At 36.6% G+C, this 27076-nt stretch overlaps 2 protein-coding genes across 18 annotated transcripts in view; one reads left to right on the forward strand and one right to left on the reverse strand.

Moving 5' to 3' along the window:
* The window catches only part of Macrod2 (mono-ADP ribosylhydrolase 2), a 2131419-nt gene that overhangs the window by 191262 nt on the left and 1913081 nt on the right, over nt 1-27076 (reverse strand). For all 9 annotated transcript variants that reach the window (XM_074074308.1, XM_074074312.1, XM_074074314.1 and 6 more), the window contains 2 exons: nt 12527-12598; nt 5131-5214 (listed from right to left, as the gene is read on the reverse strand). In XM_074074308.1, coding sequence (XP_073930409.1) covers nt 5131-5214; nt 12527-12598 — 156 coding nt within the window. The remainder of the gene's footprint in view (nt 1-5130; nt 5215-12526; nt 12599-27076) is intronic.
* The window catches only part of LOC141423357 (uncharacterized), a 52928-nt gene that overhangs the window by 14625 nt on the left and 11227 nt on the right, over nt 1-27076 (forward strand). Inside the window, exon 1 of one of the 9 annotated variants that reach the window (XM_074074306.1) lies at nt 1-27022. The exons of the other annotated variants lie outside the window; for them this stretch is intronic. The gene's annotated coding sequence lies outside the window, so the exon portion shown is untranslated. The remainder of the gene's footprint in view (nt 27023-27076) is intronic. 9 annotated transcript variants of the gene reach the window in all.

Consider the following 27076-nt stretch of genomic DNA (forward strand, 5'->3'; position numbering starts at 1 on the left):
CAGTATGGAAAATTCCATAAAATATTTTCTATGTCCCCTTTGGAATCCTAGACTGGATTCTGCAATGAGACTCTGTGGTCATGACTATCATTCTGTTTAATGGTAACTGTGGAGAACACAACTATAAATGGCATTTAATGTTAGGTCCTTCTACTAATCTGTGATGTAGGAAAGCTCAAAATGGCCCCCAAACAAGGAGAATATATAATATAATTAAATCAAGATGGTGGCATAGGGTGTTTACTGAATTCTGATTCTCACGATGGAAATTTACATTTTGCTTAAACTCTTGGTATTTTAAGATCTACAGGATAAAACAAAGCTTTTCTTTATGAGAAAGCTGCTTTTCCTCATTCCTATTTTTTTTTCTTAAAGGCTGGTCAATCACTATGCTTGTTTGAGTGATGGCAAAGTCAAAATTATGACTGCTTGATTTTACCCTTCACTGCACTTGTCAAAAAAATTAAATTAAAGATCACGTTTATGAATATAATGCATGAACTGCTGCATGGCATTCTGAAAGATAGAATGTCCCTTCTGTCCAGCCACTCACAAAACAGTGTGTCACAGGATACTTTAATATGCTGGGAAAATAATAAGGCAAGAGAAAATTCTGCCTCTCAGGAAATATGAGGTGCATTCCACAAATGGTTCATGTATTCAGAAAAATTATTTTAGTAAAAGAGAATTAATAATAACTTCAATACTAACATTACAGACTTCAAACTTATATAGTACTTTCTAGTTTTCAAAATGTTTCCACATACAGTTTCAGCTAACAAAAACAGATCATTAACATTTTGAAGTGAGGCATAGGGCTGCTTGATTTAGCATTGCATGGTCTCAGTTTCCTGAAGAATGAGCATTCCGTGAACACTTGCTGAAGATGCTCTGCAAAGGCAATTTTAAAGTGAGAGTCAAAATGCTAGTGCTATCTGTACAAACATGATGGAAAAGTGCCATTCATTACCAAAACCCACTTATGGGCTTTGTAGATGTATGTAGGGAGAAAATTAGTGTTCTAAACATGCTACTGAATGTAGCAGCACAAAGTCTGCTTATTTTGATTAAAATGTTTTTATTTTATATACATATATTAATATGTATGCAATTATACATAAATGCAGAAAATTTAAAAATCTAAAATTCTGACCCTGCCATTATCCCACTCCTCCAAAATAATTTCTACATATATATAAAAATATATATTTGTAGCTATGTACTATCTATCTATATCTATATTATGTATCTATATGTTTATATATGTATGTATATATCTGACTCTTGAATATATAGCTGAACTGGTGCCTTTGGAAAGGAAATTCTAGAAACCAGAAATATTGAAGGAGCCTGATTTACAATTTGTAAGAAAGTGCTGAAATTGGTGTTTGCTTTGGACCATCTGCTCATCCCACAGTCTGTACTCAAGAACAATGGTTCTCAAAGTTGAGAATGTACCTGAATCATATGGAGTGCTGTTAATAACACAGACTTCTGGGTTCCACCTCATGTTTCTGATTCAGTTGGTCTGGGATGAGGTCCTAGAATTTATAGTTCTAACAAATCCCCAAGTGATGCTGATAATATGATTCAAGAATACTCTTTGAGAACCACTACTTCAAGCTTGGGTTTAAATGAGCCACAGATGTAAGTAATAGAGGAAGCCCATGCTTGGGTCATGATTACCATGAGATATTTGCTTATGTCAGTATCAGCATTGGTTGAAGGTGAAAAAAGGAAAAAAAAAAAGTCTTTGTTGAGATTTTCCAGTCTTACATATGCACTAACATGGAATTCACAACTGTTAGAAAAAAAAAGTCCACTAAGACAAATATTTATTTAAAGTATTCTTAAATTGGTAGTATCTTCAGTTATTTCAGAAAACCAAATATAAATAAATATGTGAGCTTTTAAATCAACTCTGAAGATCTCCCACAAATGAAAATTTAAGAAGCATGACAATCAAAAAGACGAAATGCAGAAGGAAATGGATACAAGCATGACTCTGCAGAAACAATAAACTGCAGAATCGGACATGTACTGACTAGAGACACTGACATTTCAAATATAGATTATTTTTAAAAAGTTATTTTGTGTATTGATTAAATAAAAGAATGGCCAGGTATATTTGGAAAGGAAATAAACCCTGTGATAAAAAGAAGACTGTAATGAGTAAAATTAGAAATTATGTAAAGAGCTAAACATCAGATTAAACAGAGTTGGACAGAAAATTGACAAATTGAATGGCAGAATTATTGCAACTATAAATGCTAGAAAAATCTAGATGAGTTTGTTTTCTATGACCCTTTCTGAGAATATGTGTTTTTAGGCAAATCGAGACAATCACTATGAGGTAGGAAGCAGGCATCTATGGGAAGAGAGAAGTGAGATAGGGCTAAGTGACAGGGTGTTAAGCTGAAGGGTCTATAAATAAACATGCTAGAAGCTTCTCTTAGTTAAAAAAAAAAGGCCTGAGAAAGATAAGCAAGCTAGAAAAAACTGATAAAGTCAAAATGAAGGAAGATCTAGAGAGAAGAGTCATGATCCACATTACAACGTACCCCTCTTCCAAGGGATACAATATTCCATTTGCATACCCAGTAGGCAATAATGATTTTAATTCTCCGTATTATCACAGGAAATGAAAAGTACGCAACAGTAGAATGCATGAATTCAAGTACACAGATTACTTTCTCAAAATAGAAACACCGATAAATAATAGGTACCATATCATGGGATCATATGCCACTGCCTGTCAGATTGCATGCCTTCTTCACTCCTTCTCTAGCACTTTCTACACTTTTGTCTTTGAAGCTGTCTTAGAAAGAAAAGTACAATTCCTACATTTGTGGAGAATGAGTAACATTTACACTTCACCATGACGCTACCATCAGAATGTCCCTAAGAACAAATCCATAGTTATCACAATTTCATTTCAGAATTTATGACTCAGAGTAGGTTCTCAAATCACATAGTTGGAGGGGGTGAAGCCATATCACTGAGTCATTTTAGGATTAGAGGATGACGTTCCTAAACAAGGCACCTTATTTAGGCAGTTTTTGCATGTTGCAGAGAGTAATTTGGCAGAATTCTGTTCTTAATTAAAGGACACAGAACTTCTCCAGTTTATTACCCACTTTGTGACACTCAGTAAAGACTCAGACTCTGGAAAACAGACTTTGACACAGGTAGGTCAGGCATTGGATGCAAACCACTCTGCGAGGTGCTGCCTCTCTAGGGAAAAAAAAGTAATTGTTCTTTTGCTGCTGACTCATTTCCCAAGTATGGCCATTGTCTAGGAAATGACCTAATTACGGTGAGATGAATGCAATGCCTATTCTAACCATCAGACACTAACAAAACTCACCATCTGGAGCAGCCAGAACTGCTGGCCTTCTTCACAGTTCTAATGAATGCCTACCCTATCATGTACCTAATTGTGATCGTGTCTAATTATGTTAGTCCTCACTAACAGAATGTCAGACCTCTGCTAAGACTTTGTACATACAATTTCTATTCTTTACCATTAGCAGGAAATGTTCATCTCTTCATCCTTGCATGGGAGGGAGGAAGGAACACCACCCCGAGTCTTTCTCCATCTCTTCCCTCTTCTAGTGAACTCAGGAGAAAGAATCCCCAGCTCACATCTCTCTCAGACTATCCTGCCTATCAAGAAGGCATGACTTGGTCTGCTTTTCACAAAAAGAGCTCACAGGACAGCCTCTGTCCAGGCAGCTAAGCATACATGCACCTGCTCACAAAGAAATAGAGGTCAAGTATTTAATATTCAGAAGTGAAAGCCAGCACAAGGAAGGCTTTCTGAGGGCAGAGTGACCTGAAGCTCTTGTTTAACTGCATTAGAAATAAAGCTATTATTTTGATTTCTGCCTTTCTTACAACTTGGCCTTCTCAGTTGGTTCTGCCCCTGAGGAGGGTAAGAGCAGTATCATTACTTATCACCTGGACTCTCCACACGCATACAGGTTCTGTCCAGTCATGAAAGTGAGCTGCTAAGGTCTCTGGCCAAGAAAAGCCCTGATGCTAGGAGAGAAGTTAGTTGAAAGCATTTAGCAGCCACACTTTAGGGAGCCACTGTAGCATTGTACTCATAACAAAGCCACTTTCTCCCCAAGTTGCCTGCAGCAGGTGACCAGGCAAGGGGGAAAAGCCCAGCCATTTCTGCCCAATGCAGGGCTCCTCTGATGTTCAGTCCTTGCCCTGGACTACTTTCTCAGACTATACTGCAGACTAAAGCTCTTCTTACTTAAATCCTCCTTCCTTCATTCTCTCCTTTCACCTACTCCTGCTCTCTCTTTTGCTCATTTCCTTTTTATCCTTTGCAGAGCTTTCCCTTATAAATATCTTGCACTTTGACTTCCATGTTGGTATCTCTTTCCTCAAGACCCAAACAGAAAGTATTTTATTATTTTATTCTTCAGTTTATTGAGCAAGAAGTAGAGTTTCACACAAGAAAGTAGAAGACATAAATATTCCACCTTTCAGAAGTGCTTAATATTTGCTTAAAAACTGCTCCCTCTACATTTTAAAAGAAAAATTTGAATGGCTTGTATGTTGTATTAGTGCTGTAAAACGGAGATAGCACCATGTCTTCATAAACCTGAGCTCAACTGGACCTGCCCATTCAGTGCAAAAATTCAAAGATACATTGGTTTCTAGAAAATGGAAGAGAATATTAAAGACAGGAAACACTTGAAGCATCCATTGCTGAGGGTGGAATCTGGAAAGACTAAGGTGTGAGAAAGACAAATCCTAGTAAGCCAATAGTTACAGCGCTGGTCATCAAATATAGATCTCAACCCTTACTTTCACATGGTTTCAGAGCACGTAACTTATAAGCATAACTTTTCGTTTTGCAGAGATAGAAAGTACATAATACTGAGAAAATGTAGTTTTAGAATTCAGTTTTTTCTTTAACAAAAAACCCAAATTTGACTTTCTGTCTTCATACACATAAGATAGTAAACATATTACAAAAGGATAATAGAATTGCTCTGTTATTTTTGAACCCTTAGTAATATCTGAACATGAACAAATATATATAATTCAAAAATGAAATAGAAATTTCTGTTCATGGCATAATTTTCTAAACAAGGGAGGTGTAGGTCTTACCTTCACTGGAGTCTTTTGAACATTCTGGTTTCTTTGCTTTGCTCTTCTTGTGGGGTGGAGAGAGACCTTTTGGCTCTAACCCTTCTGGAAATACAAAGATTTAATACATTCTTATTTAAATATTTACCAGTAGGGTTAAAAATTATGTTTAAGTTTAAAGATGTTTTCTTCTTAGTAAACCCACCTACATACTGAATCTTAATTGTAGATACATATGTTACCATGGCTGAGTTAAATTTTGGCAAGGACCTGTAATCCTCCAATTTACATAGACTTAAACTTAAGGTTTCAAGCTAGAACATTTTTTGTATATATCATTAGTGATTCACATAAAAGTTAAATTGAACACAAGTACTTTTTTTTAAATTTAAAAGCTATCCATAAGGCAAACCCAATTTTTTTCTTTAAAAGTTTGATTTAAAACTCCATGGATTAATTGACAGTTGCCATTGTACATTTTGTTTTACTCAGTCCTCAGAGTCAGGATAGATAAAATGCAAGGTCATCTTATTTTTGAGGGGCTGAGTTAGGGCTTGAAATTATTCTGCTTCTATTTAACAGACTTCTTTAATAATGCAGACTCAAAACAATTTCCATATATCCCCATTAAACTATTGTTTTTCCTATTTTTCTCAATATTCTACTAAGTCTGCCCAACAGGGCTAATAAATTAAACTCTGACAATATATGGAAAGTGTCTCTAAATTCCTTCCATTCGAATATAACATTATTGTTAAGCATTAATTTACATATCCAGCCTGATTTTTCTACTGAACTCAAGGCTTATGCCTTCACCTGCCTGCCTATATGGCATCTTGTTTTGGGTTTTGGACTAGATGTTTTTTTGCTTGTCTCTCTAGATATGTTCTCTTTTATCACCCCTCTTACCCTGGGAGACTAGATTCTCTGGACTGTACTAATTAATTCCCTGGTTTTAAGGCTTCCTATTACATTCAAACAATGGGGAGTCAAGGGAATTTACCTTCCTCTGTTCATCTTAATGGGATGGTTATGTCCTTTAATCTAAGGTTATAGCCCCTATCAGTTGGCCTTCTACATATGGTCCTCTATTTCTCATGGATTCTATAGCCACCCCTTCCTCCATTGTTCCTTCAGGGCTGGGATTTAAGTGTGTCCCACTTCTCCCAGACCTAATGACTTCTTTTCAATCATTATCCATCAGGCATTTAAAATTTAACACCATCCAGAACAACACACTTGATGTCTATAAATTTCTTTCTACAGTATTCTACATTTCAAGGAATGGCATTATATACTATGAAGGAAATTAAACTAAAAACTGAGATATCATCCTTAATATTTCTCTTTATTGATGTTTTTACTGCAAGTAATCTTGTCATCTCTGCTCTAAAATATATCCCATATTCATCTTCTATGTTCATCACAGTTTCCCAAACTGGCAGCACCTCTTGCCTGGGTTACTGTAATAACTTTCTAGATTCTAATTTTGAGCTTTTTAATCTCTCTGCTTCTACTTCTTCATACAACAGCCAGTGTGATCTTTTAAAACTCAGATAAGATCATTTTGCTTACCTATTTAAAAATCACTAATTAGAATAATATCCTAATCCAATTCCATGGTCAAACACCTATCATTGGGCCCCACGTACCACCCTAGCTTCATCTTCCACTTGCTCTTTGTGTTACTCAATCACTATTAGGTTTAGGTTGGCTCCTGCCTTGAGACCTTTGCACCTGCTATTGTTCCCTTTAGCCCCTCGAACACATATATTCATACGTCTTTATACCCCTTGACTATCAAATCCAACTCCCAAAACAGGCTTTCCTTGACAACTAATCTAAAGGGATCTAACAAGGGAAGTCTCTTTCAAACACATTACTTCCATCTGAAATTATCTTGCTCTCTTGCTTATTTCTTTATTGTATATGCTCTTTCCCCTGAACTCTGCAAAATGCAAGCTCCATGAGAAAAGGGCACTTGTTTTTCCTAATCCCACCTGTATCCTTGGTGCCTAACAGTGCCATGAAAATTCCGTTTTACTTTTGCTTCACCCAGGTATTTCTTTAAGGCTGAGATGTAATGGGGCCCATGCCTAATTCTCGCTCTCTTATCAGCTGTCACCTCATTTCAGTATTCTAAAATTACACTATGGGACTATGGCAATTCATTTCTCTTTTCTCATTTATTAAGAAAGGAATGGAACAAAAAAAACCATATTTGGTAGATATGCTATTTAAAATCTTGGCATTATAGACTACAAAGGTTTGGGGCACTAGGTTAGGTTTTCTGTGGTTGCAAGTCAGTCATACTTAAGGTCATTACCATGGCCAGGCTGAAAAATTTTGCCAATGACTACATTAGCAACCCCCCCAAACTTCTGTCACCAGGTAAGAGATTTGTACTGACCCTTGGAATGGGTTCAGCAAAAACAGAAATAAGGTACTTGGAACAGCTCACTGAACACAAATACAAGGCTAAAAGAGATTCATAAAATGAGCAAAGTGACATTTGCAAGCTCACTTGGAGAAGACTCTAATACTTTTGTGCCCTTGAGATGTGTTGTCTGCAACTGGGACCAACCAGAGAGTTTCCAGTGCTGCAAATTCAGTTCCAAATCAGCATTTCTTGAAGTGAGTTTTTCCAAATTACATTCCTAGCTTTTAATTTTCTACCTGAATGGAAATTCTTGGAGAATGGGTGAGATTTTAAAAGACACCTATTTGCTTACATTTAAAAATATTTAAACACACCCAAAGTACTAATATTTCATTTTTGAGAAGTTGTAGGGTGCTCATTGGGTAGTCATTGGGCATGGATGCATATTAATTATGAAGCCATTTCATGACACTCACGGGCAAAGTGTTCTGGGGTATTCAAATGAAAGTCATCAATATATATGGTCTTCGTTAAGTTTTCTAACTGAGCCTTGGCAGGAATATTTCTTCCTCTTGGCCTGGGTTTGCTATAGGATAGGTTGTTCCTGTTTTTGCATCCCCAGTATAATATGTGGTAGTGTACTGGATTTTTAGGTTGTCTCTGCTTCTGACAAAGGATAAAACTTGGAGCTTTTCCGTGAGCATGGCTTTGCCCCCTGAGGAACTCAGCTGTGCACTCAGCACAGTTATGGGTGAGTTGCCATAGGTGGTTGCTGATTTTCTGCCCCTGCTGGCTCAGTTTGGGGCTGATTTCACCAGGGCATGGACATTGAAATAAGACATAGGAAACATTTACCATGCAAGGATTAAAAAAGATGATTAAAGGACTTAAAAGAAACTCTGGACATTTAAGCTAGTTCATTTCACTTTTCCTGGGGGCAGAGCCTCACTTTAAGGATGACCTCTTTAACTCTGTTTGAGATGCTTTTGCCTGTATTTACTACAATGGTCAGGAGACAGGAGCAAGAAAATTAAGAACATGAACCCTGAGGTCAGATAAGCCTGGATTCAAATTCTGGCTATTCTATTTAAGGAATAACCAATATCTCATAAGTCTTGATAATAACAATCCCTGCCTTAGAGAGATGTTGTGTGTATTAAATGAGTTCATGCGCATCAAGTGATTGGCACAAAGTGTATGCCAAATTAAAGTCTCCTGTGCTGACTCACAGACGTACTGAGACTGACCTGAGCCAACACACATCAACTCTCACATTTATTGACTTCATGTACCTTGAAAAAGATCACGGTAGGTGTGTTTATATTACAGAAATTGGCAAACTCTTCATGTCAGGGCTTACATTAGCCAAAGAGTCAATTTACCAGCACCCATTAGTTTTAGATATTCAAGTTGTTATTCACTATCATTCAACAGCATTCGTTGACAGGTTGGTTCACTCAAGTAACTCTTCACTAGTGTCAATTGCATTCTTAAAAATCTCTCTAGATTTCCTATTTATATGAGAAGAGGTGATGCAGGGCAGAGGGAAGATAGCAATTAATGGTCTTCAGAGGCTGGTTCTGACTCGTCCTGGAAACCAACATGTTCTAATGTGGAATCTGAATGAAGCCAACCTGCACACCAACATCTGTCAGGGACAGCTGGCAATCCATAGAACCATCAAGCACACATGAAATCCCCCATGATTTCTGGACTCAGCTATTAGGAAATGGAGAGTAGCTCTATAAACCCACTCTGTCTTGGCATCCTTGGGCCATTGAATGTGAACTTGAACAGCTGTGTCCAGCTCCTGGAGACAAAACTCCCAGAGAATCTGGTAGCACTAAAGTCAGAAATGATGATCCAATTAATGCACCCATATCTCAAATGCTGACTCTAACCTTGTGGACCCTGCATTAGCATTAATGATTTCCTTAAAATCACTCAGTGGTTTAGACAACTAACTAAATCTCATTAGGAACTTCCTTTGCCTAAAGATGTGTACTTCTGGCAGTTATGCAAATGACCCATGGCAAGATAAGGCTCTTCTACTGGCTGACTGAAAGGGCAGTGTCCCTATGGATAAAGGATTCGGCAAGAATACTTGATTTGAGCAGAATAAATGAGAATAGAAAAGATAAATATTACATTTATGGAAGCTAACCCAAGACAGGGTGACCATTTAAAGTCTTTTCTCAACATATGGTCCTTTTAACAATAAGACATTCTATATGGGCATAGGAATTTAAATTTTAATTGAAATTTTACCTTGGGCTTTATGTTTTACAAAAAGCAAGCAGAGTCCCTATCTTAGGTCAGACTCTCTCAGAAGCAGACATGGAGACAAGTGATTGAGTATAAGTAATTAATTTTGCAGATTATCCCAGGAAACACCAACAGGGGAGTAGGGAAGTGAGACAGAAAAAAGAAGGCAGTCAATAGAGGGTGTGTTAATAAGCAAGTCCCACTGTGGGCATCCAGAACTCTGCATGGTGGTGTAAACTCATGATGTCCAATATTGCAGCCACTAGTCACTTATTATCAATAAATACAGTCTGAATTGAGTTACAAATATAAAAAACACATCAGTGTCAAAGACTTAATATTTTAAAAATGGTTAAGTAACTGATTATATGTTGAGGTGCTATTTTAGATGAATGTGTTATACAAAATATTATTAAAATTAATTTCATTTGTGTGTGTGTGTGTGTTTTTTTTTTTTTCAACTTTTTACTTTACATGAGGCTCACGCTGTAGTTTTTGCTGGGCAGTATGGAATAGAACTTGTCTCAAATGTGTTCTACAGGGGTATTGATCAATCACCTCTTGTCCATTATTGATTGAAGGGCTGCTCCAGAGAAACAAACTCCCTCAAACCTCGATTTTGCTCTCATGACTACAGAAAAACACTCAGCCAAGAATCATGAGAGCTTTCTTTAAAACGTTAACATTATAAAACAATACCAAGTGCCAAAGGAACATGGGAAGGGCACCACCAACTGCTGTTATGGACCTTCTACCTTCCTTTTCATTCCTACTCCTGACTTTCAGATTTACCCTCTACTTCTCATGCCTCTGAATCCACTGCTATTGGGGACAGCAAGGGAACTTTACAAGTCAAACACATCTGTGCTAAAGAAGTAGAAACTAAAGTAGACTAAAATAGACAGAAGCTATGAAAATTGTTCCAATGAACTAGAATGGCATTTCTAGACAAAGATACAAAGAGAAGGCCCATTTTAACCAACTCTCACCAAAAGAGAGCATCAGAATTTAAAGAGCTCTCTACTAATGGGGTTGCTCCAACTGAGATTGTCCATAATTTACAGGGGGATTAAGCACCAGATAGGAAGTAACACAAAATTAGGACCTCTGAAATATTTACTTTTAATTTTGAAAACTGGCTCAATTTCTTGACTACAGCAGTGTGGTTGCTCAAATGTGGAACATGGGGCTCTTAACGATGTAATTAAGCTCTATTTCCTTCTAATATCTATTAGAGAGAGAGAGAGAAGCAATAATGCATTGAATCTTTACTATGTGACAAGTAATGTGAGAAACATTTAAGATATGTTACCTCATTTAATACCCCAAGTGAAACAACTGGTGAGAATTATTGCTCCCAGAACTACAAAATGCGATTTATAGAAAGACTCTTGCTCAAGGTCAATAAATAGTGTAACTAGTTGAATTCAGGCCTATTGATTTGTGCATTCATTTTTAAGGACATATTGAGTGGCTACATTAGGCCAGAACCAATGCTTTTAAACACTAGATTTCTTTTATGAACACTGGTATTCCTTGAGGAGTTCACATACATCTTAATCTCTGATAATGAGAACAATGCATGCTATATGAAAAATATATTTTTCAAAGATGGCCACAGAAACATTTAGGCATTACAGGCTCTGCAGAACCACTTCCCAACAAGAGTTTTCCTTTCTGTTGGATCTGAGTTGACTTGTGACTGTTTCAAAGAGTGATGCTATGGAACTTCTAAGCCTGGGTCTTAAAAATGTACAGCTTCTTCCTGCTTCACTAACTCTTTAAAGAGAAACTTACCTGGCCACCAGGGTAGGAAGACTCTAGCCCACTTAAAGAGGCTGTGTATGGCCAGGTGTGGTGGCTCAATCCTGTAATCCTAGCTACTTGGGAGGCAGAGATTGGGAGGATCAAATTTGAGGGAGGTTGGCTTGGACAAAAGTTTGTGAGACCCCCATTCCAACCAATGGTTGGATGTGGTGGCACATACCTGTCATCTTAGCTTCCTGGGGAAATACAATATTGTGGACCAGATCAGTAAGGGTATAAAGCAAGGTCCTATCTCAAAAATAATCAATGTGAAAATGGCTCAGGGGATGGCTTAAGTGGTAAAGTGCCTGCCTAGTAAGCACAAATCCCTGACTTCAACACCCACTACCACCAATAACTGAAAAGAAAGAAAGAAATAAAGGCTCTGTACAAGTGTTTCAGAAAATTGCCCATTTCAGCTGATAGCTGGAATCAACCACCAGCCAGGCAAGTGATAAATGATTTTTCAGCTGATTCCAGCCCCAGCTGTTGAGGCTTCCTGGTGAGCCCCAGCCCTCGTGGAACAGGATGATCCAGTTGTCTCTGCTCTGCAGTCTGAATTTTCACACACAGAATATATGAGCATAATAAGTGGTTGTCTTAAGCACCAATATTTGGGATGATTTATTATACAACTCTATTAACTATAACATCATGTTCCATTTTTACCTTAGCTGTCAAGAAGCTTAAAGTCCAATTTAATACTTAAGTATAATAACTGTATTTGCCTTTACAGTTAGTACAGCTACTTCCTTATGATGTTCAGCAGACATTTCTATTTTATAAACCTTATTTTGTCTTTCTTTGAAAAAATATAGGAGCTGGAGGTATGTCTCAGATGGTAGAATGCCAGGTTAACAGGTACAAAGCCCTGAGTTCAAACCTCAGTACCAAAAATAAAAAGGATATATATGAACAAAAATGTTCCCTGCTTATCCCTAAGTAACAAAATCATAAATTTAATACCTGATTCTTCTTTCATGTCAATATCATCATCATCATCTTCTTCTTCTTCTTCTTCTTCTTCTGTATTATCATCTATAAAAGTAGGAAAAGAAAGACTCATATAAAAGCTGGAAACACCAGAATTTTTCAATTCAACTTAAAATCACCAAAGGAAAAAAAAAATAATGCATTTTTGTTTTGTTGTATTATCATGCTGAGTTAGAAGGAGAGTGTACTCATTAGAACACAATTTAACACCAAAGGTTTACATTTGATTTTTAGAAATCATTGTATATTTATAACAAGTTATATACACAATGATTTGTTTTACTTGTCTAAGTTATGCATGGTCATATCCAACATTTCAATTTTTCAAAATTGAATCATAGGCTTTATATTTTGCATTTTCTACATTTTAAAAGGTATGCATGCTTATTATCTCAAATATTGGGGAAATGCAGAATTCAGTCTTTGGTTATATGTCAGACACATACATATGCTGAATCACTGTATTATGCCATGAAAAACACTGCTTTGGTATGCCCATAAATCCAAATCTTTTAACCACATACTTTCAAGTGCCCCCCCGTTGGATCATTCCCATTTAATTCCCCTCACCTCCCAGAATAACTCTTTTTACGTGGACAAAGATGTGTGATTCTTCTGCTTATAGATGACTTACTTGATCTTTTGAAGTTATGGCATGTCATCTCTTTCCTTGAGTGCTCCTCACATACAATGCTGTAGTTTGAATGTCTGTGTCCCTCTAAAATTCATATGTTGAAATCCTGACCCCCAAAGTGATGGTATGAGGATGTGAAAAACTTTGGGAAGTAACTAGATCATAGAAGTGAGTCCTCATGAATGGAACTAGTGGTCTTAAAAAAAAAAAAAAGGAACAAGTAAGATTCCTTGCCCCTTATTCTACATGAAGACAAGGAGAGAAAACAGCTTTATAGGGAATTAGACCCTCATTAGACACTGAATCTCCTGAAATCTTAACTTTGCTGTTCCAACTTCCAGAACCGTGAGAAATAAATTTCTGTTTTTAATAAGGCACCCTGTATGTGGTGTTTTGTCACAGCAATGTGACACGGTAGTCAGTGTCTAGTCTTGCCCTGTTCCCATGTTTGTTCCTCTCTGCTCACATTATTGCAATCTAATTCCGACTCCCAATACCTTTTGCCTTAGCTGTCTTAGAGGTTCCCCAACTGCTCCTCTCTTTCTCCCCCTACTGACACTCCCATTCCTTTTACATGTGGCTGCCGAATCAATCTTATTTACAATCAATCAGACCTGGTTCAATGTAACTTGTTCTCTATCTAGTAAGGAAACTCTAGACTCTTCCCAGTAATATTCACATCCAACAATATCTGGTTCCAACTACTTTTGTCAATTTTCTTTTACCTCTATTTACTCATATTACCACCTACACAAATGGCAACACTCAACTTTGTCTACTCAAAGTACTGGTCTTAGTCCATTTTATGTTGTTGTTAATAGAATACTTGAAGCTGAGTAGTTTATATTAAAAAAAAGTTTGTTTATCTTATAGCTTTGGAGGCAGAAGCTTTAATATCAAGAGGCTTCATCTGTTTAGCCTCTGTTGAAAGCCTTCTGGCAAGGGAAACACACAGCAGATGGCATCATGGAGAAAGTGCATGCAAGAGTGGTACACATGGTGCATGTGCAAGAGCTCAAAAACAGTAGAAGAGGAAGCAAGAGAGTAGAGAGGAACTGTCTTTCTCTAGCAATCTAATCTCCTGAGAACTAACCCAGGCTAATCTCTTCTTAGGGGAGTCTACGTCTTAGTCTTAATGACCTGTGGAGAACAATCATATCCAAACCATAGCATTCCCCTTCAGCTTTCTCTACCTGCCTCACTCCTCAGAGCAATGGCCTTCCCATCTTTTTTTTTTTTTTAACTCTCATCCTTCAAGGCCAAGCTTAGATTATCTGGTAGAGATAAGCAGAGGTTCTACTGGGAAATAGGTAAGAGGTAGGTAAATCAGGAGAAAGTCCAGAACATCTGCTTGATCCAAGTTTGAATGAATAGTGGTCTTTTCAGTGGACCTTATTTTACAACCTTCTGATTATAAACTTTAAGGTCATCTGGGTTTAGGTTTACATACTGGCCCCTCAGCCCTCCCATTCACTAGGAGGAAGTTAGCTATTTTTCCTGAGATTCAGGTTCCCTAGCCATAGAGTAGGATAATAGTGATTCTCATTATACAGAATTGTCCTAGGATTAAGTGAGAGAGTGCCATTAAAGCACTAGGACAGTTACTGAAACATCAAGTGCTAAACGTTAGCTATCATTGCCATAAAATGCCACAGTCCAGTTACTTGTTAATATATCTGTGCCCCATATGCTCATCTCCGGATCATAAATTCTCTGAAGATAAAGACCATGTCTATGTTCTTTTCTATTCCTTGGCACCCAGTGCCATTCATTTCATATAACAGAATCAATAAAGACATTTCCACTAGATGGCCCAACCACAAAAAACTATGCAATCTTGGGCAAATAACATAAAACAGTATATTCCTTAGTTTCTTGATCTGAAAAGTAAGGGTGATAAAATTAACAACTTCCTACTAATATATATATTAGTGCTTTCACAGAATGAACATTCAATAAACACTGATTATTGCTTTTATGATGTCATTATTATTATGACTTGTGCTACATTAACAACCATTTATTGAATTCTACCATGTGTAAGAACTATGCAAGGCCTTGAATATACAGGTTAATGATTCTTTCTCTCAAGGAAATCACAATGTAGGTAATATAGAAAAGCAAGATAACAGTCAGAGCAAGAAATAACATTCTCTGATGGAGATAAGCAGAGGTTCTATTGGGAAACAAAAAGGAGGCAGCTAAATCAGAGAAAAAGTCCATAAAGATTTTCCAGAGAAGGTGATATTTCCTCTGAGTCCTAAAGAGTAAGTTGAGTTAGCCAGAGGAAAAGAAGAGTGACACAGAGGATCAAAAAATAAGCAGCTGCTTCCTTTGCTGTCTTCGTTCCCTGACACTTCTGTGCCTGCCAGCTTGACTTCCAGCCTCCAGCTCCTGGGTCCTTTTCCTGAGAGTTTTCTCTGGTTGCTATAGCCTACTTAAGAAATACTAGGCAATAAATACCCTCAAGCAGTCAGCCTTTCGCAAATGGCTGACAGGATTTGCATGTCAGCTCTCTTGTTTCTCAGGTTCATTTGAAAGTATCTCAGATTGATCCACACTGTTTTCTGAAGCCCTCTCCCCATTGGGCTTGGGTCCCAGATATCCAATGGTTTATAACTTAACCTATGGCCTTCCATCCCTTCCCTGTCTCATTTCACTCCTCTGCTAGTGTTTCCCGAATCATCTCTCAAATAAACTAGTTCCACTTGAATCCTTGTTTCAGGATCTTCTTCTTGGGGGACTCAAGACAGGGGTTATCACACTCAAGCAGAGGGAAAAGTATCTGTGAAAATACATGGATGGTGAACAGTGAAGAAGCTTTCAAGGGTATCATCATGTTAAATGATATAAACCAAGCTCAGAAAGACAAATATTACATGTTTTCACTCATATGTGGAATCTAGACCTAAAAAAAAATACATGACATGATTGTGAAAGGAGGACTGTTGGGAGAATGGAAGAAATCAGAGGATGGTGGGTAAGAGAGGGTGATAGAAATATATTATGTGTATTTATGAAAATTGTATAATAAACCCCACTAAAATAGCTATTAAATATCAATATCAACACTTTGAAAACTTTTTAATTAAGGATGTACATGATGAAATAAAATGATAACAGAAAAAAGTTCTTAAGAAAATAAAACTAATTTTGAAGGTTAAAGAGAAGCGTTAGATGAAAACCTGCATCTTAAGTGATCTTTTCTATTGATTCATTTTTTTTGGTGGCAATAGGGTTTGAACTCAGGGCTTCACACTTGCTAGGCAGGTACTTTACTCACTCAGCAGGTCCTTAAGTGATCTTTTCTGGCTAAAGTTCCTCCCATACCAGGTATGATGGTTAATTTCACCAGTCAACCTGACTGGGCCACAAGATGCCCCCACATTATTCTGTATGTGTCTGTGAGGGGTATTATGGGGGGGATTAACATTAGAATAGGAAAATTGAGTAAGGCAGAATATCTAATGTGGGTGAGCATCAAATAATCAGAGGAAGGTGAGATAAGAACAGAAAAGCTGACCTTCCCAGCAGAAGGAGGGAACCTCTGTCTCATTGCTTTCCTGAATGCTCATTGGTGTTTTCCTGACTTTGGATTCAAAGTGAAACAATTGTTCTTGCTGCTCTCAAGCCTGCATGTACTCAGAGTAGAACTGTGTCATTGTCTCCACTGGTTCTCAGGACCTTGAGCTCAGATTGGAACTACACCATTGGCTCTCTTGGGCTGCCACTATGCCCCTGAAGGTCTTGGGACTTGGCAGCCCCATAATTGCATGAACCATGCTTTATAATAAACATTTTCCCATATACACACATACACATACACACATGTTTTCTGGAAAATCCTGACTAAAGATGGAAAAAATAGAAAATCATGACTAATATACAAGGTTGAAGTATTTAAACTTTATCCTGAAAATTAGTGTGATTAGATAACTTTAGGCAGAGAAACAGCATACCATGTCTTGAAAAATAAGTGTATCATGAGAGATATTTACTAAGAAATTGTAAAGTATATGCTTTTATATTTTGGTATCACATGTATTAAAATCAAGGAAAACGTACTTTTGGTCTGGAAAGCACCAATATACCACTACATAGTAATAAAATTCACTTTAGTTCAGTATTATTCTATATAATAAGCTTGCTTGAGTCATATTTATGCAGCATATTTCTAGTAAGAGTTTTTTTCTAACAAAACCAGGAACTTAAAAGATAATCTATACAAAAAAAGAAAAGATGATAGCTTATGGAGATGAGGAGTCATGCTATTCAAAATTTGGAAGTGGTTAAGAGACTGATGGAGCGTGGGCACAGAGCTTCTACCCTTTTAAACGGTTCTTCAAGTATCATACTTCTTTGTTAGAGGACAAAAAGGAAATAAAAGGTTTCTAGCCAAAGTGATACAAATACCATTTCAAAATACAGAGCAATCCATCAGATGGCATGGGTCTGTGCGTTAAGAAATGTCAATTCCAGAAAAATCCCCTTCTCTTCCCAGGCATAACACCACACAGAGGCTAAATCTACACTTCTAAGGGGCCTCTTGGATGTTATAATGGATGCTATTTTTATTCACTGCATCACTCTCTGTCAGATTATGCTGTTGAGTTCTGCACAAAATACACAAATACAACCTAAGTTCTTATTTTGATTAAAAGAATGTATCTGAAAATCAACTACTTTCTCCCGAATAACTAGTTTTGAGTTAACAGTTTTACGTACCTCTCATACTTCTTCATAAGGAAGTGGCTAAGTATTTTGAGATCTATAATATTTATTGCACCTTCTTTTATGGCAGACAAAGATAGTATGATTTTTGTCTGAATCATTGTATCTGCCTTCTGAGAAGCACCTCATTTCCCAATAATAAATAATTCATACTTTGAAAACTAAAGGACACCATGGGTTTTGGAATGACTTGAGATTTGACTTATTCTTTTCCCTCGGGTCCTCATAACTAATGCATAATTGATACAATTAATACAGAATTGGTGTTTGGGGGAAGTAAAAAGAACAAAAACACACAAATAAAACCTCACAGAGTTTTATTCTAAAGCAGAAGTTCTTGCCAGGAGCAGGCAGTGGCTCATGCCTGAAATTCCAGCTACTCTGGTGCCAGAGATCAGGAAGATCATGGTTATTGGCCAGTTGGGGCAAAAAATTAGCATTATGCCATTTCAACAAACAAGCTGGGTATGGTGGTTCACAGCTGCAAGCCCAGTGGGAAGTCGCAGATAGGAAGACACAGTCTGAAGCTGGCTCTGGGAAAAGGGTTGGGGTGGGGACAGGAGACCCTATAGGAAAATTAACTAAAGCAAAAAAGGTCTGGAGGTATAGTTCAAGTGGTAGAGAACCTGCCTAGCCAGCATGAGGGTCTGAGTTCAAACCCCAGTACCCCTACAACCACCAAAAACACAACAACAAAACCCCCAGAAGTTCTCAAATTGTTGTCTCTGTGTAGACAGCATCATTATCACTTTGAAACTTGTTAGAAAGGCGAATTCTCAGGTGCTACTGGCGATGTATTGAAAAAGAAGCTCTGGGGGAGAAACCCAGAAATCTGTTTTGACCAGCCCTCCAGGTGGTGCTAATAACACACTGAAGACTGAGAACCTCAGGCCTAAAGTACTGATAGAGCTGTGTCACAGTATAATCTTTCAATAAGTAGATGTTCATCTTAGAGATATCCAAGCCAAGCTAATTTGTGCCATCTTGCTAATGCTGATGTGGTGAGGACTGTCCAAGCTGGGTATCAGGAACAGGACTCACTATGTTTGAAACCTTCCAGCCTCCATGCAGCTGGGGGGATGCTGTCTCTCAGGAGCCATGGCTGGGATTCTGAGATTTGCTCAGAAATGTGTGCATGGATAGAGACTAATTGCAAAGAGGCCTGCAGGTGAATGGAAAAAAGGAGTTATGAAGGGAAAATTACCTTCATGAGCTATTGGTTCATCCTCTCCACCCTCAAAGGAATAAAAGGTCAAACACTGGAAGTATATCTACCAACTAACTCTTGTCAAAATTTAGGGATGCCTACATACATGGGTCAGTTTGTCAAGGTGACTAGTTTCATTATCCTATTGCAGCTTTCATTTCATGTGCTTACAAGTCTTCTGCCTTAAAGCTTAATTTCTTACCATAGGCTTTTTATGCAGTCCTTATCTTTTTAATATTTTATTACCAACAACTCCTGAGAACAATTTGCATTTGCAAAGAAAGAAAATAATATTAGCAAAAATAATGCTATTCAGCATTTCCTTTCAGTAGGGAAGATGCTGGAATCCTCATGGCTTTTTGTGAGACTTGATGAGCAGAATCTCTAGAGTAAGAATAACTTATGAGGGAAAGTGTTTCACACAGCATGACTTCTGCCATTAAGTTGAGTTCCTGGACCTTGAATCTAACAGATGGTTAAACACACTTTCTGCAAGGTAATTGATAGGGGTGGGAGAAACTTTTCAAAAATAGATAAATAAAAGCAAAAAGGTTTTGTTTTTATTCCCAACTGGTTGTTGGTCAAGATGAGCTCTTAGATGTCATGAACTTATCAATCTATCAGTAAAAGGCACTACTTAGAAACTGAGAGGTTTTGTTGTTTCTGTCTTGGACAACTAGCCACAGGATGGAATCAAATTACTGAGTCATGGGAATCAGGAAGAGGTGTACTGGGGAGTAGAGGGATAGATTTGAATTTAGTTTTAGATACATTGAGTTGAAGATGCCTGAGAGACTCCCAGCTTGAAATGACCTGTGTGCAAATGGCTATACCAGAAAGGGGTGGGCCAGTCACAGACCAATAGTAGGAAAAGTAGAAGTCAGAGCATTCACAGGATAAAAGATGCCCAGTCAATATGATAAAGATTCCAAAGGTTCCTGTGAAATCGTGAGATTAAATATGTGCTGGCTGGTTTCAGTAACCAAGGTCAGCCCATGAAAGAGATTCTAATAACCTCACCAAGGGCAGTTGCAGTAGAAGAATAGGGATAATCATTGTTGTGGACTATGGAGTGAAGAGCAAGTGAAGGAGACAGAGGACTCTTCAAAGGCATGTGGCAAAAAGTAGTAGAAGATGAAAGATTTATATGTTCTGAAGAGAAACCTGCATATATGTGTGTGGCTAAAAGTAGAAGCCAGGTCCCTGTATCAAGTAGAACATACGTTGGAGGATTTTAAACTACTTTCTTGTTTATTTTAATTTTTATTCATGGTTCTATGCCTTACTGGGACTTATTTCACTCATATACTATTCCTCAAAAATTTCATTCTCCTACATTTGCCTCAATGTTTTCATCTAAAGAGCAGAAATCAATCTATTTCAGAATGTTCAAAGGATCATTCAAAAACACCCAGTCAGGATCTCTATAAAGATGCCTATACTGTTCTCTCTTCTCCATGTAGCATTTAGTTGTGTCTGTTTTGCCAGAACTTCCGAATGAGATGAAATTCTACTTAGACAAGGCTCGTGTTCCCAGGTTCTTATTTGTTCTGCTGTTTATCAGCATTTGCAACACTCACTGCACACTCACCCCTTTGAAGGGACAGATTGCTTTCTGTCTATGCCTGGTGCTTGTTCCCGCATTCAGGTTGCTTGGTTACAGCAACACTTCACTGGATTTTCATTGAAGACAAAATGTGTTTGTAGCATTTGAGGCCCATCAAGTGGAAATGGTTAGCACCCATTTCCTAAGAAGGCAGTAAACTCATTTATGTCACATTACAGAGATCATGTCTTATAGAATTCTAAACATCAATGTGATCTGCACATTAAATGTGCACAAATGTGCTATGCCCCTGTACATATTCATAAGTAAAGAAAATTCTGACTTCATTCACTCTGTAATTTTTCTATACACTGATTATATCATTTGGTGGTGGTCGAGTAGTGTAATCCAGACTGAGTAAATTGGTTTTTTTGTTGTTGTTTCTTTTATTTATTTAAACATCACTGGTATATATGTTTTTATCATTTTAACAATTTTATAATTTAGTGGCATAAAACAAATCAAATTTATTATATCTTATGGTTCCATATACCAGGTCCAACAAGGGTTCATAGACCAGGTCCAATTAGGTTAATTAGTCTGTAAAAGGGCTTCATTTCTTTCTGGAAGTGTTAGGGAAAATCTATTTCCTTATTTTTTTCCTAGCTTTTAGAGTCCACCCATACTCCCTAGTTTGTAGCCTTATTTTTTTTATCTTCAAAGTCAGCAATGCTGCATCTTTCCACATATTCATTCATAATCACCACTGTCTCTGATTCGTCCCTCCTGTCTTCTTCCAATGTTAAGGAACTTTGTGGTACTGGGACTTGAACTTGGGGCTTCATGCTTGCTGGGCAGGCAGTTCACCACTTAAGCCACTTCACGGCCCCTTGTTAAGGACCTTTGTGATCACATTGCTCCCATCCAGGAAGCCCAGGCTAACACCGTTATCTTAACATGAGCTGATCGTTAACTCCATTTGCAATTATTTTCCCATTGCAATATAACCTCACATAATAAAGATCTGTGGTTTAGGATGCAGATGCCTTTGGGGGTAGTTCTTTTCTGCCTAGCACACCTGGTAAACCAGGAAGCAGATAGTTTTGCATTAAAAATAAAACTGAGGAGTAGAATTAATAGCAATTCTATTTAGAAATAAAATGGTTTCCTACAGGATCAAGTCCATAGACTTAACATAAAAGCCATTTTTGGATTTTTGTTTTTTAACTTACTTATTTTAAAAAGAAATTTCACCCTTTCTTTTTTAAACCTTTCTTCTTTCCTTCTTTCCTTCCTTCCTTCCTCCTTCCCTCCTGCCCTTGCTTCCTTCCTTCCTTCCTTTCCTCCTTCTTCCTTTTCTTTCTCTCTCTTTCTTTCTTTCTTGTTTCCTTTCTTTTTCTATTTTTCTTGTACCTTTCTGCTGTTTCTCACTATTTTGATTATAAAAGAATAGTATCACAAAGACACATGACAAACTTTAAAACTATTTGGAACATATATTTGAAAGGATTAAAGCCCTTAACATACAATAACATTATACAAATCAATAAGTAAAAGATGTAATAGTTGGTAAAATTCTACAAAGGATATTATTAACAATTGTCATATAAGAAATTTAAGAATATATTAAGTACTGGAAAGAAAGGATAAATTATATTAGAAATAAAAGAAATGGACTTATTCCATGTATAAAAGTGATAACAAAACATGAGAATGTGAGCCACCCATTAAGAATAGTAAGAGATAAGTAAAGTCTCACAGGCTGCTCAGGTGGCTTAATGGGAGAATGGAGGTAAAACACTGCTCATGTGTTTTACCTCTGTAAATGGAAACCCCTGCAGTTGTACAGACTTACAGTGCTTCAAAAATCAGGGACTAATTTGACAACAATTAGAAAAGGTGTCTTGGTTTTCAAAAATTTTGAAAAAATAATTCCACTTTTTAAAAGTATTTGAAAAACAGGGATAATGTCAATATCTGTAAAGATGGTTTCCTAAGATTGCTACTTATAAACAAATACAGAATAATTTTCAAAAATAATTTCAGAGGTCTGTAGTACAGTTTTGGATAAACATTTTGTCTATTAAAATGATACATTATGGAGGAATATATAATGAAGAAAAATGGTCATGATTTGTGTTAAGTGACAAAGAGCAAGTTATCTATGTGAATTTCTGGTTGTTTGCATTTTCTATTTCTAAGGACAAGAAGGATAAACAACAATGTGTAATTCATATCTGGATTATATGACAGGAATGGTTTGTATTTTCTTCTTTTTGCTGATCTGTTTTTATTAAAAATCAATACACTTTTGTAATAAGAAGTTATGTTATTTTTAAAATGATCACAAAAGTTGAGCTACCTACTGTTAAAATTTTAACAAGAAATAAATATGGATATATTAAAATAAGTGATGCTTGTTCTAGATACCTACATGAATACCCATTTGCATTATTATTTGTTGTATTTGGAATTGACCCATAACAATTGTTGCACAAGGCAAGATTCACAAATTAGAAACATGCATCCTACTTTATTTTGAAATTTCTCCAATCTGAATGCTCATTTACTTCCATGTTGCTTACAGTGCAACACTTGGCACATTTTCTCTACTCCTATTCATCCTTTAAAGATCACTGCAAGCACCATGTTCTTCATGAAACTTTCCCCAACCAATGTGGCCCTCCTATGCATTTATCTCTTAATTCCTTGATACTATGAATGTGCCAATATGATACTCAATTACTTGCCAAAATTCATTGTGTTTCAACTGTCTGGATGATACTTGCTTCTTCTAGGGTAAGAAACATATCATAAATGTACAGGTTTCATATATAATTAGACACAGAAGTTTGGGCAAGGTGCCAGCAGGCAGAACACTATGATATAAATCCAATCCAAAGCCAAAGAATGCCTCAGTGTCCTAAATAATAGGAGATAAAAGAATACATTAGATACAGCTTCTCAGCCTCCACACTGATGACTATTGTAGCTTGATAATTTTCTCTTATGGGATGCTGTCTTGTGCACTGTAAAATGTTCAGCAGCACCTACGGCCTCTACCCAGCAGATATCAGTAGCTTTTCTCTTCCTACATGTATATAAAATGAAAATGTCTGGAAATATCCCCTGAAGGGGCAAAATCACCCATAGATGGGAATTACAGCAATGAAGAAACAGACTTTCCTTAAAAGAGAGGAGAGGAAGGAAGTTATTAAGATTCCAACATCAGTATTTTTTGATATTGTGACAAAATTATTAATTCTTATGGCTATTAGGAGAAAAAAATTAATACCTGTAAATTCTCTATTAAGACTTAGACTTGATAAAAAACTAACTTCCATATTCCAGATCAAGAATTATCTTTTTTCTTTTTACATTCAATGAAAACTATATACCATAAATTCTACATACTATAAAATACAAACCTTTTATATAAAGAACAAAGAGATTTCTGAGTTGAATCACAGAAATATTATTTGCTTTAGGCCATATAATGGTACACTGTAACTATAAATTATTGGCAACCAAACTGTGTGATAATTCCATAAAGCTGCCACATCCTACTTCCAAATAATACATCTGGAAGGAAAAAGTCAAATGTGCTTCACCCCACAGCAAGATATAAAACTGTTGGAAAAATTCATTGCTGATTTTTTTCCTTTGAGGTTCCTACTGCATTTCCATGATGGACACAGTTACGGGCTGGCTGTGCCCTCTTCAACGTTCATACACTGAACTGTTAACCCCCAGTACCTCTGTTTTTTGGAGATAGGGCCTTTGAAACAGTAATTGAATTAAAATGAGGTAATTAGAGTGGGTTCTTACCCAATATAACTCATGTCCTTATAGAAAAAGAAAGATAGCTCATAGGCAACTCTAATGAAAGACCATGTGAAGACACAGGAGAAGATAACCATTTATGAGTCAAAGAAAATGGCTCCAGAAGAAATTAACCCTGCCAACACCATGGATTTGGACTTTTAGACTCCATAATTGCTAGAGAATATATTTCTGTTGTTTAACCCACTTGCTTTATGGGACTTTGTTTTTGCATCCCTAGGAAAGCTAATATGTGCAATTTCCTTTTCCTATGGTCATGCTATAAGATTTACCTGTTACCACTTACCTGTTCACCTGCCATGCTACCTGAATAATTGGATAGAATTTGATTTTTAGATCCCTGATAAAGTACAAATAAAAGTTTCCATGAAGACATTTATAGATATTAGAAGAAAGGGAAGCACAGTATCCTTGAAAAAATGATGGGCAGTAGATGAAGTTAAAGATGAGATTTTTTTCAATGCTTTGAATGTATCCTGGAAGTTGACCTCAGCTTTCACTGATGACAGTCTAGGAAAACTAACCCATTATCACATGTGCAAAGACAGATGCTTACTAGCTGTATGCCACATTTTCCTCAAGTATGCCTTATTTTCTATAACTACAAAGTAGGGTGTTATAGATTTTGAAATATAGTTACTGCCTTGGCACCCCTTTTCAGGCTTGACATAAGTGGTTTGAACTTCAGATGTACCCCATCACCTTTGACCTACTTAAAACTTCTACTGCTCCAGTATAGTTGTTTGTAATATGGCCCATTCCCATTTCCATTCAAAATCTAACATATCCCACAGCTGCTGACCATGAACACCAAAGTAATGCAAATAAGTTCCTCCTTCATGAAAATTTTCTTTGAACTAGCTAAACCACAAGCCCTGTGAGAATGCCAGAGGAATCTAATACAGGGGAAGTCCTACAGGCACTCTCCTTTTCCCTTTTCTACTTACTGGTTGAGCTCCCTGCAGCTTATAAACTTCCACTGGCCTTTTGACAGCACCTTGGACCTCCCTGGACTTGTGAGTAGTAAACTTCTTCTGTTTTGTGCACTTTGATTTTACTTCCGCACTTTGTGTCACCTGACACCTGGCACATCAGAACCTAATATTTTCCCCAGTCAGGGCTCTCTGAAAGAGAGGTTTATCTTGGCTCAGGGTCCCTCTTAAGATAGACAGACCTCAATATCACTTTAGAAAGAAACTATACAATAGTTATTATAGTGGCTTTGTTCTTAGTTATCACAAAGATTAACTGATTAGCTCATATAAAGAAATGGATGGTGTGTCTGACTGATAGAAAAAACATAAATTATTATTACTATGGTTAATATTAGATAATAATTATGCATACATCATGTCTTTAATCGATCTCTTTACTTTAACTTTTATTGTTTTCTTTCATACATTTTTGTCTCAGATTACTGTTTGTGAAATTTACAAACATGGGATTAAAGTACTCACAAAGAGGTTTCATTTCATGTAAAAATGACATGTTTGAACCTATTATTATTTTTGCATTGTAAAGAGTTATGAACACTAGTTAGAGAAACTCAACATAAGTCAATCTGGGGACAAGCCAGGAAAAATTCTATTCTAATCCAAGATGATATGGTTATGAATTTATCATAAATTCAAATTAAGGACAGATAATGTATATCATCTGTATAAGCAGTCACATTTTCCATTATACATCATCTTTATTTCATATTTCATATTTAGGATTTATAAATTGCTGATGCCTCAACATTGTAGAAATACTCCACAATCTTTTGAGAATCTTGACATTGAGTTTAAAATGTACTATTATCAATATGCACTGGAAATAATTTCAAGAATATGGTGTGCTTTGAACTATTGATGTGAAACTGAGGATGATTTTATTATTAATTTACTTGTTCGAGTACTGAGATGAGTTTTCGCATTCATTTAAAGTATCAATTTTTCAAACAATAATTTATTTGCTTAGTTGTGAATACAATCTATACCCTAAAACTGTCTAATTTTCTAAAATTTGCAGTGTGACTTTTGGCTCTGCAGGATTGGAAATACCTGCTGACAGACAGATTTGTTTCAACATAAATGGATAACTCTTTTATCATATTTTAGAGTAAAAACAACTTTTCATTTTAGAAGACATGAAAATGAATGTGATATCATTATTTCCAAACATCTCAAGAAATCTAAAATGTATAAAATGTTATAAGTTATTCTCTAATATTGATGACATGAGAATATTTACATCATATTTTTTTTCAAAATGGATAATTTCTTTTAAGAACACTTAGAAATGGGAAAAATTGGCTCACTGTAGTGATAAAGGAAATCAACAGAAAAGATGGAACACAGTGATTGAAACAGGAAAAAAGCTATCAGATTATGATAAGAAGGATTTATTAAATTCAGTGTCTCAATGCATGCTTATTTAATAGTTATCACATGCTTTTTTTCACTTTAAGAAAAGTGGAAAAAGGAAGGGGAAAAAGAGGAGAAAGAGAAGAAAAGAGAGGAAAAGGTATGTTTCAGTTAAGGAAATACTTTAGAGTCCCCAATTAAGTACATTTAGCAG

The sequence above is a fragment of the Castor canadensis genome, chromosome 5 (genome assembly GCF_047511655.1).
Source record: "Castor canadensis chromosome 5, mCasCan1.hap1v2, whole genome shotgun sequence".
Lineage (NCBI taxonomy): Eukaryota > Metazoa > Chordata > Mammalia > Rodentia > Castoridae > Castor > Castor canadensis.